Genomic DNA, 14,113 nt, shown 5'->3' on the forward strand with positions numbered 1-14,113 from the left:
TCCAGCAGTTTGACGCCTTTCATCTGGGTACAGTGTGGGGGGGGGGATTCCTCATTGTGTGCGAGTGAGTGTTTGGTATTGGGCCAAGTTGATGAGTGGGTTTATTGGTTTGAAGCCTTTTGAGTTTGTGAGACTTCGAAAGGTGAAATGGATGCCACCCATGGCCTGCTCAGTTTAGCAAATCACCACATAGGAGATTTGACACCAGGGGGTGAGACTGTTGGCCAACGACAACACAAAAAGGCACACAGGTTAGGGAGCAAAGTAATGAAGTCATGAATGAGTTAAGCAGATGGTGAAATGAAAAGAAAAACCTGGTGAATAAGCGTTAACTCAAGAAGCACAAATTAAAACACAAACCAAAAAAATTAATAACCAAAAATTGCAAAGTAAAGTGTGCAGATGAAAACAAACCTTCCAGCAAGGAACCTTTGATGTGGGAGAGGTAGTGTTGGATCCAGGGGAGCAGTTATAGGGTGGGGACGCAGGAAGTATGACAGAGAGAGGCCTGATGGAGCCAGTGTGAGAGAGAGCAGGGCGGAAGGTAGCGAAGGACGAGCCAAACTGCGGAACGGAGAGACAAGATCGTGATCGTCAGAGCGTCCATCAACGCCAAAGGCTTATGGGAGGAGCCTTTGTGATGTGACCTCTGGGTCATACCGTACATACATACATACATAAACACACAGGTGCATGCACGCAAGTACGTGCATCTGCAGTCCCAAACACACACAAAGTGTATGAGTAGCAGAAGAGGGCAAAGACAAGAAATCAGCGGTGACAGAGCAGATGACCACAAGTTCCCCTGGGCTGATGAAGTACACATACTTAGGGAGAGAATCTCTCATACAACAACATTAAAGTATGCAAAACCCAGACAACTAAACTAAAATGAGCACGGCTATAGTGTATTCACATTATTTTTCAAAGTCAGTTAATCGTGTGACAGAAAGAAACGGGAGATCCACACATTGGGACAGGAGAGCGAGGGAGCTGTTGTACTTACCGTTGTGGGAGAGCTGCACTCACTGACTGACTGGCAGGTCTCGGATGCCTCGGAGGATGCGGAGCTTGATGACTTCTGCAGAAAGGAAGAGAGGTCAAGAAGGAGAATGAATGCAAAACCAAGAGACGTCAGGCAGAAGAGTGGAGGAAATAAAACCAAGGAGGGGGCGGAGCTACGTTTCAGCACTGCAGCGACGGCAGTAATACCATACGTATCCGTGACGGCAGTCATACCATACGTATCCGTGACGGCAGTCATACCATACGTATCCGTGACGGCAGTCATACCATACGTATCCGTGACGGCAGTCATACCATACCTATCCGTGACGGCAGTCATACCATACCTATCCGTGACGGCAGTCATACCATACATATCTGTGACGGCAGTCATACCTGGCTGGTGATGTCAGAGGGCATGGGCGAGGGAGGCTTGGAGTAGACGTTGGCGTCCTGTGATATGAAGCCTGAGTCGTGGGAGGAGACGCTGCTGAGGCGGTGAGCGTTCCCTGGTGGCGGCTGGGCCAGGCTGCGGTAGCGATAGGACGAACTGGGTGAGTGAGTCTGAGAGCCTCCGGAGGAGCGAGAGGCGCTACTGTGGGCGCTGTTCACACTGCTGCAGGGGGGGTGGGGCCAGGGTGACAGGGTGGTGAGGGGGCAGGGAAGAGGGTCAGGCAGGGTGAAGGGAAGTGTTTAAGGTATGGGGATTTCATATAAACCACATTTATGAAGTAAGAGATGGAGAAGGTAGGAAATTGAACGATGGTGTGTAGAGATGGATATGGGGAGAGAGTGATGAAGTGAGACGGAAAGGGGAAAAGAAGGGAGATTGATGGTAGCGAGGTACAGTGATGTATCGGCCAGAGGAGCAGAGTAAGCAGTGGGTAGAGTTCATATGAGAGAGACGGGTAGTTTATATGATGGGTAGAGTTCATATGAGAGAGACGGGTAGTTTATATGATGGGTAGTTTATATGATGGGTAGTTTATATGATGGGAAGAGTTCATATGAGAGAGACGGGTGGTTTATATGATGGGTAGAGTTCATATGAGAGAGACGGGTAGTTTATATGATGGGTAGTTTATATGATGGGAAGAGTTCATATGAGAGAGACAGGTGGTTTATATGATGGGTAGAGTTCATATGAGAGAGACGGGTAGTTTATATGACAGGTAGAGTTCATATGAGAGAGACGGGTAGTTTATATGATGGGTAGAGTTCATATAAGAGAGACAGGTAGTTTATATGATGGGTAGAGTTCATATGAGAGAGACAGGTAGTTTATATGATGGGTAGAGTTCATATGAGAGAGACGGGTAGTTTATATGATGGGTAGAGTTCATATGAGAGAGACGGATGTTTTATATGATGGGTAGTTTATATGATGGGTAGAGTTCATATGAGAGAGACGGGTAGTTTATATGATGGGTAGAGTTCATATGAAGGAGACGGGTTGTTTATATGATGGGTAGAGATCATATGAGAGAGACGGGTTGTTTATATGATGGGTAGAGATCATATGAGAGAGACAGGTAGTTTATATGATGGGTAGAGTTCATATGAGAGAGACGGGTAGTTTATATGATGGGTAGTTTATATGACGGGTAGAGTTCATATGAGAGAGACGGGTAGTTTATATGATGGGTAGAGTTCATATGAGAGAGACGGGTAGTTTATATGATGGGTAGAGTTCATATGAGAGAGACAGGTAGTTTATATGATGGGTAGAGTTCATATGAGAGAGACGGGTAGTTTATATGATGGGTAGTTTATATGACGGGTAGAGTTCATATGAGAGAGACGGGTAGTTTATATGATGGGTAGAGTTCATATGAGAGAGACGGGTAGTTTATATGATGGGTAGAGTTCATATGAGAGAGACAGGTAGTTTATATGATGGGTAGAGTTCATATGAGAGAGACGGGTAGTTTATATGATGGGTAGTTTATATGATGGGTAGAGTTCATATGAGAGAGACGGGTAGTTTATATGATGGGTAGTTTATATGATGGGTAGAGTTCATATGAGAGAGACGGGTAGTTTATATGATGGGTAGAGTTCATATGAGAGAGACAGGTAGTTTATATGATGGGTAGAGTTCATATGAGAGAGATGGGTAGTTTATATGATGGGTAGTTTATATGATGGGTAGAGTTCATATGAGAGAGACGGGTAGTTTATATGATGGGTAGTTTATATGACAGGTAGAGTTCATATGAGAGAGACAGGTAGTTTATATGATGGGTAGAGTTCATATGAGAGAGACGGATGTTTTATATGATGGGTAATTTATATGATGGGTAGAGTTCATATGAGAGAGACGGGTAGTTTATATGATGGGTAGAGTTCATATGAGAGAGATGGGTAGTTTATTTGATGGGTAGAGTTCATATGAGAGAGACGGGTTGTTTATATGATGGGTAGAAATCATATGAGAGAGACAGGTAGTTTATATGATGGGTAGAGTTCATATGAGAGAGACGGGTAGTTTATATGATGGGTAGTTTATATGATGGGTAGAGTTCATATGAGAGAGACATGTTTTATATGATGGGTAGTTTATTGGGTAGAGATCATATGAGAGAGACGGGTAGTTTATATGATGGTCAGAGGTTAAAATGAGGACATTTCCAAGTTGAAGTTGAAAGTAGAAAGCAGCAGCAGTGAAATAAGGGAACCCAACCAGAATAGGGGGGGGAGGAAGCACAGAGTAGAGAAGCCAAACACACAGGAAGAGAGAGAGGCCGTGCAAATACAGAGGAATAGGAAGTGATCAAACCACAGGAAATAGAGAAGAGGCCAAACACACAGAACACCAAGGGTAAGTGTGAATGTAGAGTGGAGAGATTGGGAGACACACATGCAGGGATGGGGATAGACATGTTGAGGGGGGGGGGGGGGGGGGGGGGGGGTCAGAGGTAGAGGGTTGGGAAGGGAGGAGGAGGAGGAAACATGGAAAGACAAGTTAAGACCATGTGAGAACCAAGCATGGGTAGATTAGACACACAGGGTACAGGGCAGGGTTGCTGGCATGACCAAAGACATGGCCTCCCAGACAGTGACACAAGCGACACATCAGAGCACTATCGTGACAAGCCTGAGAGATACTTCTTCAGAATAGAAGACACCACTTCAGACCTAATAAGTGTCCCACTTCATCACACATGGAAACAGGGATTATTTGGAAAAAAACTCTACATTCTAACATAAATGTTATGTGCTATTCGTTATCATCAAACAAGTCTGTTTTAAGTTGTAATTTTCACAATTTTTAGTGCTCTGAGTGTTGCAAGCCATATGGCGCCATCTGTGATTAAACTGTGAGGACAGAGGACACAGTAGGACAACAGACACATGGACCAGTAGACAGACGCTCAGTAGACTCTCATACAGACAGACATGTGCAGCCATGCAGGGGCGCCTCTTTTACTAAGACAAGACACATATCTGATCGCCACCTCTCACTGACACTTTCCCTGTCGCCTTATATTGTCAGATATACTGCATGATCACACTCACATAGCCAACAACATATCATCCACACACCTTGGATCAAAACAAAGAACCCCCCCCTTGTTAATCAAATCAAATGAATCCAGGTCAATACAAATGTCTGTATTTCTAGTCCATGTGTCCTGTCTCCCTCTGGTTCGTACCTGCACATGCTGCTCTTCCTGGAGCCAGAACTGCTGGGGGAGGAGGGAGGGGTCTGGTAGGACCAGCTGTAGTCTGAACCCTTCAGGTCTTTAATCACCTGGGAGAGAGCGAGGACAAACCAGTCAGCACCATATAAGTGTTATACCCCTGAAAGGCGGGAAATATGAGAACGATTCACACGGACACATTAGCATTAGCTTAAGTTGTAATGCATGAGCTGGTAAACTGCATGCTTCCCCTATAGGAATTCCTCGGCATTACTAATCAAACTCTGTACAAACAGACATCTTTATCACATTCAGATAAATGAATAGCATATTGCTTGCTGGTACACATTATGATTCTATTCTTGTTATGGCACATTTCACTCTATCACACAAGCACTGTTCCACCTAGCATTTCATGACCTCTGTCTAGACAGTGGGACTGAGAGATGGTGCATTATACTAAAATACTAGACTAAAAATAACACAAATATATCTTAGAAGAGAGCGTCGGCACCTGCTCGCTGGCGGGGGGCAGTTTGTGGGGATCAGTGGTGAGCACAGTGAGGTCATCAATAATGGCCTGGAGGTGAGTGATCTCTCCCAGCATGGCAATCTCTCCATTCTGATCAAAACAACGAGACTCATTTCAGTCAGTTAGTGTTATTATTTATGGCAATAGCGCTGGCCTTATGTGAATGACTGCAACTGTTCAGCTTTGACTCAACACTAGAGGGCAATGTCAATATATTTTAGCTGGTGGCTTATTGACCCCCCCCCCCCCCCAAGTTAGGTTTCAGCCCCTGACAAGTCTCCCCTCCTCCCGTTTCATCTTCACTCTGGCCCAATCCCAAATCGTCCCCTAAACACATGATAGGATTTGATTGGTATGAGCAAACTGGTAATAGCTCCACCTCACCCTCCGATAGGCCCGATGGAAGTTTTACCATATTGCTTGCACCAATCAAAACCTCTCAGATCTCCACAAGTGCATAAAGCGTAGGGATGACGGGACGATTAGGGATTGGTCCTATGTCTCACCCCAGCTTCCTGGTGTTTCCCCTCCCCATACAGCCCCTGCCTCCCCTCCTCCAGTCTTACCACTACAGGCTGCAGGAAGCCGATGAAGGTGCAGAAGCGTCCCCTCTCCTCCACCAGAGCGCGGCGCACCGCCTGCTTCTCTGTCTCCTCCATCAGCAGGTACATGTCATTCACATCATGCATGGCACTATCCAGCTGGGGCTGCAGGTCCCCTCGGCCTGGGAAGCCAGGAGGAAGAGCACAGGGGACAGGAACAAGGAGCAGGGAAAGGGACATAGTATACAGGGAGTGGCGGGGATTGGGAATGGAGAGAGAATGCAGGGAGCGGGACGAGGAAGAGGACAGGGGATGGTAGAAGGACAAAAGCAGGAGAAGAGGGTAACAGAGAGGTCACAAGGAAAAACCCAAGTGTGACACACAAGAGAGAGGAGAAGGAGAGAAAGAAAAGATTAGAAAATGTGTGGTGTGTCTGGGCTTGAAGGGACAAAATGTCGCCCCTCCCCTCCCTCCCATCTCGGTCCCCCAAGCCAATAACAGACACCATGGACACAGGACAGAATGATCTACAAATACTACACTGGTACGGTATCTACATGAGATAAACCAAAAAATGAAAAAAAAATGAACAAAATTAAAGTGTCTTCAAAATGTCTTGTAATGTTAAGTCATGCAGCAGGGAGTAGTGTCAGAGATGCCCATGGTAGAGAAGCAAGGAGGGGGAGGGGGGTCTTAGTCAACAGCAACCAGTGCTGTGAGCAGAAAGCAGAAAGAGCTTTAGAACAACAAGTCATGCAGGAGTCACAAAATGTCACAGGGCAGCTTTCCAGAGGGCTCAGAAAGAAGATGTTTAATGGTTGCAGCTAGCGGGCCAAACTACCTGAAGAATAGTGTATCAGGCCAAATGCATTATAGTGATGTAAATCACGTAGCCATTTACCGTCTCCCAATAGTCATTTTTTTTGGTCATGGGAAGCCCCTCTACACAGAATACATGTCAAGAAGAAGCTGTAGCATTGCATAGCAGTGTTGTGGGACGAGAACCACATACTTACCCTGGATTTCTACAGAACGGAAATCAAACACAGACAGAGAGGGAGAGAGGAGGGGAGAGAAAAAGGAGGAAGGGACAACAAAGGGGACATATAGAGGGTCAGAGGGGTGACAGGGGTAAAGGAGAGAGAGCAGAGATCGTTGAGCTCATCGTTAGGGTTAGTACAAGGAAGCCATCACAGCTCAGTTCGCAGCCAAAGTGCGCACAGTTAGAGCAAAAACACTGTTGCAGCCAAATCAAAACCAATTCGACCCAAACATCAATGTCCACCGGTTTTCAGATTAAATACACCTCAGTTCATCATTTTAGATTATTGCATCTGCCTGGCAACTGTCTAGAAACAGCCTTAAATAGACAACAGTATTTATTGGCTGCTGGAATGAGGGAAGGCCTGTCATTATCATCCTGACCACCAGAGGAGAGTGTTGCTCTATAACCTCAGTCTTCACTAACATGGAGTGGAGCTATGTTCTCCCTCCCTCACTGCGGCTTCCCTCATTTCACCCCTTCTCTGTAGTGATTTGAGGCGATGGCCCTTTTCAAGACCAAACTGTAATCGTCAACAATCTGCAAACACATGTCAGCTATGTCAAACGCTTTAAAAAAAACTAAAAAAAACACTGATATAGTCAGAATGCCTTGGCAAAGGATCTCACCTTGAGTATTTGACCTTGACATTGTCAGCACTACTTCTAGTACTACTGTAATGTCATGCTGAAGGGAAGACACAGCTGAGACCGTTACATAACAGAGAATGTCCGGGTTAACCTATAGTTATCGAGCCCAAACAAAATGCACAACCTGCTGTGATAGAGCGCTGGATCGCCAGAGAGGGCAGTTTGGAGTGTTCAGCCATGCTAGCTGTCAGTCGGAGAGAGCGAGAAGAGGAGCAGCCTACCTTTCCGGGCCTTCTTCTGCAGTTTCATGGTGTCTGAGGACTTCTTCTTGATCTCATGACGAGATCTCTTGTACTCTGGAGGAGAGAGAGGGGACAGAATGTCATCCACTTTGGACAGCGGAGACAAGAGGGGAATATGAATGGCCAGAGGTACCCCACCTCCATCATGATGTTTTCATCATGGCCACCTAGTCACCCCCCCCTCATTCCTACTTGCCATACAGCACTCCTCACCTCTCCACCATGCTCGCTGATGTGCAGTGAGCGCTCTGGCACAACAATGGTTGCCGTGCATCACCCAGGTTGGGTACCACACATTGGTGGTGGATGAAGCGAGTTTGCCCCCTTACCATGTAAAGCGCTTTGAGTAGAAAGGCGCCATATAAATCCAATAATATTATTATTCACCTTTGGCATGGTCCTTGTCCAGCTGGTTGGCGGTCTTCTTCCAATCCTCAATCCTGTCCTGGAGAGGAGTGATCAAGCTCTCCATCAGAGCACTGGGAGGACAGAGGGAAAGAGGAAGCGCGAGGTACAACGGGTGTGTTAATTAACGGTTATAATAATGATTTACTTGGATTATTATTTTTGGGAGGGTATTTCTTTTTACCCGCCTTTTCTCCTCAATTTCGTGATATCCAATTTACGATCTTGTCTCATCGCTGCAGCTCCCTAACGGGCTCAGGATGAGGTGAAGGTCGAGTCACTGCCTTAGACCGCTGCGCCACTCGGGAGGCTATAATGATTTTCTTATCCATTTAAAATGTAACAATGTGGCTTCATCTGGCACACATCACATGGAACACGTGGACAAAATGAGTCCGTGATGAATTCTAAAAATGTTCTGTTTTCTTATGAAACCATGGAAAATATACGCTCTAAGGTATGAGATCTTTAGAAAGGGAAAGCGGTTATATAAATTCTCCTTCGTGGCTCGTCCCACTTCACTATTTCTGGTATGTGACACATCTGCACACCCCCATCACTCCAGGATGAGCTGGGAGTCCCATGGTGGAGTGTGGAAACGGCAGCCTCCCAGGTCGACCAATCATAGACTGACAGCACAGTGCTGATGTGGACTCCAGCCCTGTTTATAGTGTGGCGCAAAGTAGACGGGTTAGGAGACCGGTGTTGATGTGCCACCACAGGGTCAGAAAACGTTTGCTCCCAGAAATGCTTTGTTAGGAATGTAAACACCCCCCAACAAGTCACCACCATCCTCACCATCATCCTCATCACCACAGACACCACCATGGTGGTAATAGCTTCTGATTTGGAAAAGAAATCATTCGAGACTGCAGACATAATATAATGGATTCCTTTCTTTGAGATTTACTGTGTGGTCTAGAACAGAGCGGGCTGCTTGCTGCTGGTGGTTCCATTCATTTAGTCTACGTGTCCGAGAGAAGAGTCTACAGACGTCCTATAATGAGGTGCTTGGGATTTGGGGAGAGGGGAGGGAGGGAAGAAGATGGAGGATGGGAAGATGGAGGGTTTTAGTCCTCACATTCTGTTTTCTCCTCCCTCCGTCTCCTGTCTGCATCCCACATTTTAGGGAGAGAGGGTTCCAGTCTAGATAGTGTGTAGAATAACCAGTCTGAGGTGATCTTGTGTTTAAAATCACACACGCACAAGTGTTCTGCACTGCTATTTCCACATTACCACAGACCCGACCCAAACACTGGGATAGACTTACATGGAAAACCCATGACCGGTAGGTCAGCCAAGGAACATGGATGGGATGACAGCTACTACTCATTACTGTTGGCTACCATCGTCAAAGATACGGTTTTACACAGAGCAGTGACTGACAGTTCACGGGACCAATCCCCACCAACGGAGTGATAGCAGGGACAGAGCTAGGCCTATAGGAGGATGCCTGTGTAAGAGGGCGGGACTTACTTGGTGAAATGGCGCAGTTTGGCCTCGATGCTGCGATGCCGCATGCACATCCTGGTAAGAGCTGATCCAATGTCTCTGGTGGCGCCTGAAAGAGATCCCAACACAGAGGAGGTTAGGGAAACACTCTGGAAAACGGTCAGTCAACGTAATGTATACTGCAGACCGACAAGCCAGACAGACCACCAAACAGACTGCCCACTGAGGTCTGTTTAATATTCACTCCAACAGACAGCAGCAACCTGGAGGTAATATACACACTCCTGCCCTAGTCCAAATAAAGATATTAAGGACAGAGGCCTACGCAGTGTGTGAGAGTGTAGTGTACAGTATGTGTATAGTGAGCGTGAGACTGTGAGTGAGTAACCTGGAACTCTGATAAACATCAGGCTATTTTTAGCCGAGGAAGAACATTTGGAAAAAGCTGATCCCGGACTCTGAGCGGGCCACTTCACTTGCTTCCAAAGAAGCTGAGCCAAGCAACCACCGGTGTTACTGGCTTAGAAAGAGCCTCAGAGTATACACTCCAGTGAAGAAACAAGCACTCCAATTCAAATCTAATTTTACTTGTCACATGCGTCGTAAACAACAAGGTGTAGACCAACAGTGAAATGCTAACTTACGGGTCTTTTTCCAACAACGCAGAATTAAAAGACAACACAAATTGAAATAGTGACACGAAGAATAAATAGAAAGTGAATAGCGAATAAAAATAACATGGCTATATACAGGGAGTACCCGTACCGAGTCGATGTGCAGAGGTACAAGGTGATTGAGGTAGCTATGTACATACTGTAGGGGTAAAGTGACTAGGCAATATGATAGGTAACATGTGAGTAGGAAGAGTCACATCTGGAGTTCTAGTATCTAATACATGCAATCTCTTAGTCTGATAGCCTCTAACATCAGGGTTAAATCTCACAAGTGCTGACAGAGGTACGGCTCTAGAGAGCTGAACCCAGATTTCACCCAGATTTCTGGACAGCGTACAAGGGGTTTAGCTCCGACGGGATTTAACCCTCTACTCCCCAATCCTGGTGCTAAGGGGTTATCTGGTCAAACCCCACCCTATCCACACCCCTCTCTCTCCATATACCCGGGGTTGGCTCGGACTACACCCCTGTCCCTACACGTGCCCCAGTGGGAGGGAGAGGGGTTGCCCCAACTCCGTCTGATTACTCCTGTTGGACAAGCAGACCCTTCAACCTCAGATTAAGTGCAGACAAGCCAGCTCCTTCACCTAAGTCATATCATCATATTAGTCCTCCCAGTCTCCCAGTTGCTCATTGACACTGTGTGTGTGTGTGTGTGTGTGTGTGTGTGTGTGTGTGTGTGTGTGTGTGTGTGTGGTGTGTGTGTGTACACACCATGAGAGTGACCTAGACTGAGAGACAGCAGGATCCTATCTGAGTCAATCCGAGCATCCTGCCCCCTGGTCCATCCCATCCCTATCGGTACAGCCATCACCCATCTGGGGCTCCTGTGACCCTGGCCTCATCTTGGTGAGGTCATACCTATAAGACTGGTGAGAGAGATGGGCTCCTAGTATTCAAATGTATACACATTGATTACACACAGAGAGGGACAAATGAGAAAGGGGGTGGGGGGGGGGGGGGGGGGGGGTACTTGTTCATTTGTTCTAGAGATGAACCAAACTAAGGACTTATTAATGACAATGCCGGTAAAGCAATCCGCCTTCTGTACTGCTGGGCCCTCCTTCACTTGGATGCCTAAAGTCAAATCAGTGATTACTGCAGAGAGACAGAGACAGAGAGAGACTAAAAGGCCAGTCTCCGTGAACACACACTGTTAAAATACAGAGAATGTCTATTCATAATTATAAACTGGGTGGTTTAAGTGCCGAATTCTGATTGGCTGACAGCTATTTTTACTGCTCTAATTACATTGCTAACCAGTTTATAATAGCAATAAGGCACCTTGGGGGTTTGTGGTATATGGTCCATTTACCACACCCCCTCGAGCCGTATTGCTTAATTACCCAGCAACCATGTATTAATCCAGCCCAGGGCAATGCCCCATAACCCTACACCCCCCTCCCACACACACACCCCAACACACAAACACATACGGAAGGAGTGGGGGCATTTTCTAACCTCAATATGAAATAGTGCCTAATGTCATGCCAATAAAGCACCTTGAAATTGAAAGTTAAAGTTGAGAGCGCAGGAGAGAGAAACAGAGTGGGAGAGAGAGGTTGATACCTAGTGACAAAAAGAGAGAGGAGAGAAAGCGAGAGAAAGTGGCAGACAGAAAGCGAGAGAGAGAGGCAGTGCTGAGAGGGATCTCCTCACACATTCTAAAGAGCTAACTGCTGGGGAGAGAATGTAACAGCCTGTGTGTGTTTGTTTGTTTTCCCTCCTTTTAATATATTCTCTTCCTGTTTTATATTCTTATGAAATATCTCTCTCTCTATCAACAACATCCGCAAGAGATCAACAACAAGATGAGGGAGAAAAAAAAAAAACTCCAGGCTCACATCTGGGAAACAAATTAGGCCAGCGTGTGTCTAGCTCTGTGTGTAGTTGTGTGTAGCTAGGTGTCTAGCTATGTGTGTGTAGCTAGGTGTCTAGCTATGTGTGTGTAGCTAGGTATGTGAGGCTGTGCATATATATATATATATATATATATATATATACACACACACACAGTGGGGCAAAAAAGTATTTAGTCAGACACCAATTGTGCAAGTTCTCCCACTTAAAAAGATGAGGCCTGTCATTTTCATTATAGGTACACTTCAACTATGACAGACAAAATGAGAAAAAAGTCCAGAAAATCACATTGTAAGATTTTTTATGAATTTATTTGCAAATTATGGTGGAAAATAAGTGTTTGGTCACCTACAAACAAGCAAGATTTCTGGCTCTCACAGACCTGTAACTTCTTCTTTAAGAGGCTCCTCTGTCCACTCATTACCTGAATTAATGGCACCTGTTTGAACTTGTTATCAGTATAACAGACACCTGTTCACAACCTCAAACAGTCACACTCCAAACTCCACTACCACCAAGACCAAAGAGCTGTCAAAGGACACCAGAAACAAAATTGTAGACCTGCACCAGGCTGGGAAGACTGAATCTGCAATAGGTAAGCAGCTTGGTTTGAAGAAATCAACTGTGGGAGCAATTATTAGAAAATGGAAGACATACAAGACCACTGATAATCTCCTTCGATATGGGGCTCCACGCAAGATCTCACCCTGTGGGGTCAAAATGATCACAAGAACAGTGAGAAAAAATCCCAGAACCACACGGGGGGACCTAGTGAATGACCTGCAGAGAGCTGGGACCAAAGTAACAAAGCCTACCATCAGTAACACACTACGCCGCCAGGGACTCAAATCCTGCAGTGCCAGACGTGTCCCCCTGCTTAAGCCAGTACATGTCCAGGCCCATCTGAAGTTTGCTAGAGAGCATTTGGATGATCCAGATTGGGAGAATGTCATATGGTCAGATGAAACCAAAATATATATAACTTTTTGGTAGAAACTTAACTCGTCGTGTTTGGAGGACAAAGAATGCTGAGTGCATCCAAACATACATACTGTGAAGCATGGGGGTGGAAACATCATGCTTTGGGGCTGTTTTTCTACAAAGGGACCAGGGCGACTGATCCGTGTAAAGGAAAGAATGAATGGGGCCATGTATCGTGAGATTTTGAGTGAAAACCTCCTTCCATCAGCAAGTGGATTGAAGATGAAAGGTGGCTGGGTCTTTCAGCATGACAATGATCCCAAACACACCGCCCGGGCAACGAAGGATTGGCTTCGTAAGAAGCATTAAGGTCCTGGAGTGGCCGAGCCAGTCTCCAGATCTCAACCCCATAGAACATCTTTGGAGGGAGTTGAAAGTCCGTGTTGCCCAGCAACAGCCCCAAAACATCACTGCTCTAGAGGAGATCTGCATGGAGGAATGGGCCAAAATACCAGCAAGTGTGTGAAAACCTTGTGAAGACTTACAGAAAACGTTTGACCTCTGTCATTGCCAACAAAGGGTATATAACAAAGTATTGAGATAAACTTTTGTTATTGACCAAATACTTATTTTCCACCATAATTTGTAAATAAATTCATAAAAAAACCTACAATGTAATTTTCTGGATTTTATTTCCTAATTTTGTCTGTCATAGATGAAGTGTACCTATGATGAAAATTAAAGGCCTCATATTTTTAAGTGGGAGAACTTGCACAATTGGTGTCCGACTAAATACTTTTTTGCCACTGTATATATAGAAAGGTGAGGAATGTGAGTAAAATTAAGCATGTTTAATCTGCCAGTCTGTGATGACCCCCCCCCCCCCCCACACACAGTATTTGTACAGTATGGGCAGCCAATAGCTCAGTCACTATACCTTGTTTAGCTATAGGTCAACCCCTAATAGAGATCTAGTGAACTAATCCTGAAAGGAACTCCTCTCCTCTGTGTAGTCTGCTGTCATCTCCATCTGCTCCTGCCCTAACCCCAGCACAGCCAGCCTGTGTTTACTGTTAGCCTCCCTGCCAGTAACCCTCCTCCCTGCAACACTCCCCTCCCGCAGTGAACCCACAGGGAGCCAGCA

The 14,113-nt window shown here is 45.8% G+C and overlaps 1 protein-coding gene across 6 annotated transcripts in view; it reads right to left on the bottom strand.

The window, feature by feature from the left end:
- Window positions 1-14,113, bottom strand: part of LOC109895284 (protein MTSS 2-like) — a 70,231-nt gene that overhangs the window by 7,110 nt on the left and 49,008 nt on the right. Inside the window, exons 4-13 of one of the 6 annotated variants that reach the window (XM_031830761.1) lie at window positions 9,539-9,623; window positions 8,045-8,136; window positions 7,637-7,711; window positions 6,740-6,748; window positions 5,748-5,905; window positions 5,164-5,271; window positions 4,662-4,759; window positions 1,402-1,534; window positions 1,007-1,081; window positions 415-564 (exon numbers count right to left, since the gene is read on the bottom strand). In XM_031830761.1, coding sequence (XP_031686621.1) covers window positions 415-564; window positions 1,007-1,081; window positions 1,402-1,534; window positions 4,662-4,759; window positions 5,164-5,271; window positions 5,748-5,905; window positions 6,740-6,748; window positions 7,637-7,711; window positions 8,045-8,136; window positions 9,539-9,623 — 983 coding nt within the window. Of the gene's footprint in view, window positions 1-414; window positions 565-1,006; window positions 1,082-1,401; window positions 1,622-4,661; window positions 4,760-5,163; window positions 5,272-5,747; window positions 5,906-6,739; window positions 6,749-7,636; window positions 7,712-8,044; window positions 8,137-9,538; window positions 9,624-14,113 lie in introns of all 6 variants that reach the window. The other 5 variants (XM_031830759.1, XM_031830762.1, XM_031830760.1 and 2 more) reach the window with 5 other exon arrangements.

Source organism: Oncorhynchus kisutch, linkage group LG8, assembly GCF_002021735.2.
Source record: "Oncorhynchus kisutch isolate 150728-3 linkage group LG8, Okis_V2, whole genome shotgun sequence".
NCBI lineage: Eukaryota > Metazoa > Chordata > Actinopteri > Salmoniformes > Salmonidae > Oncorhynchus > Oncorhynchus kisutch.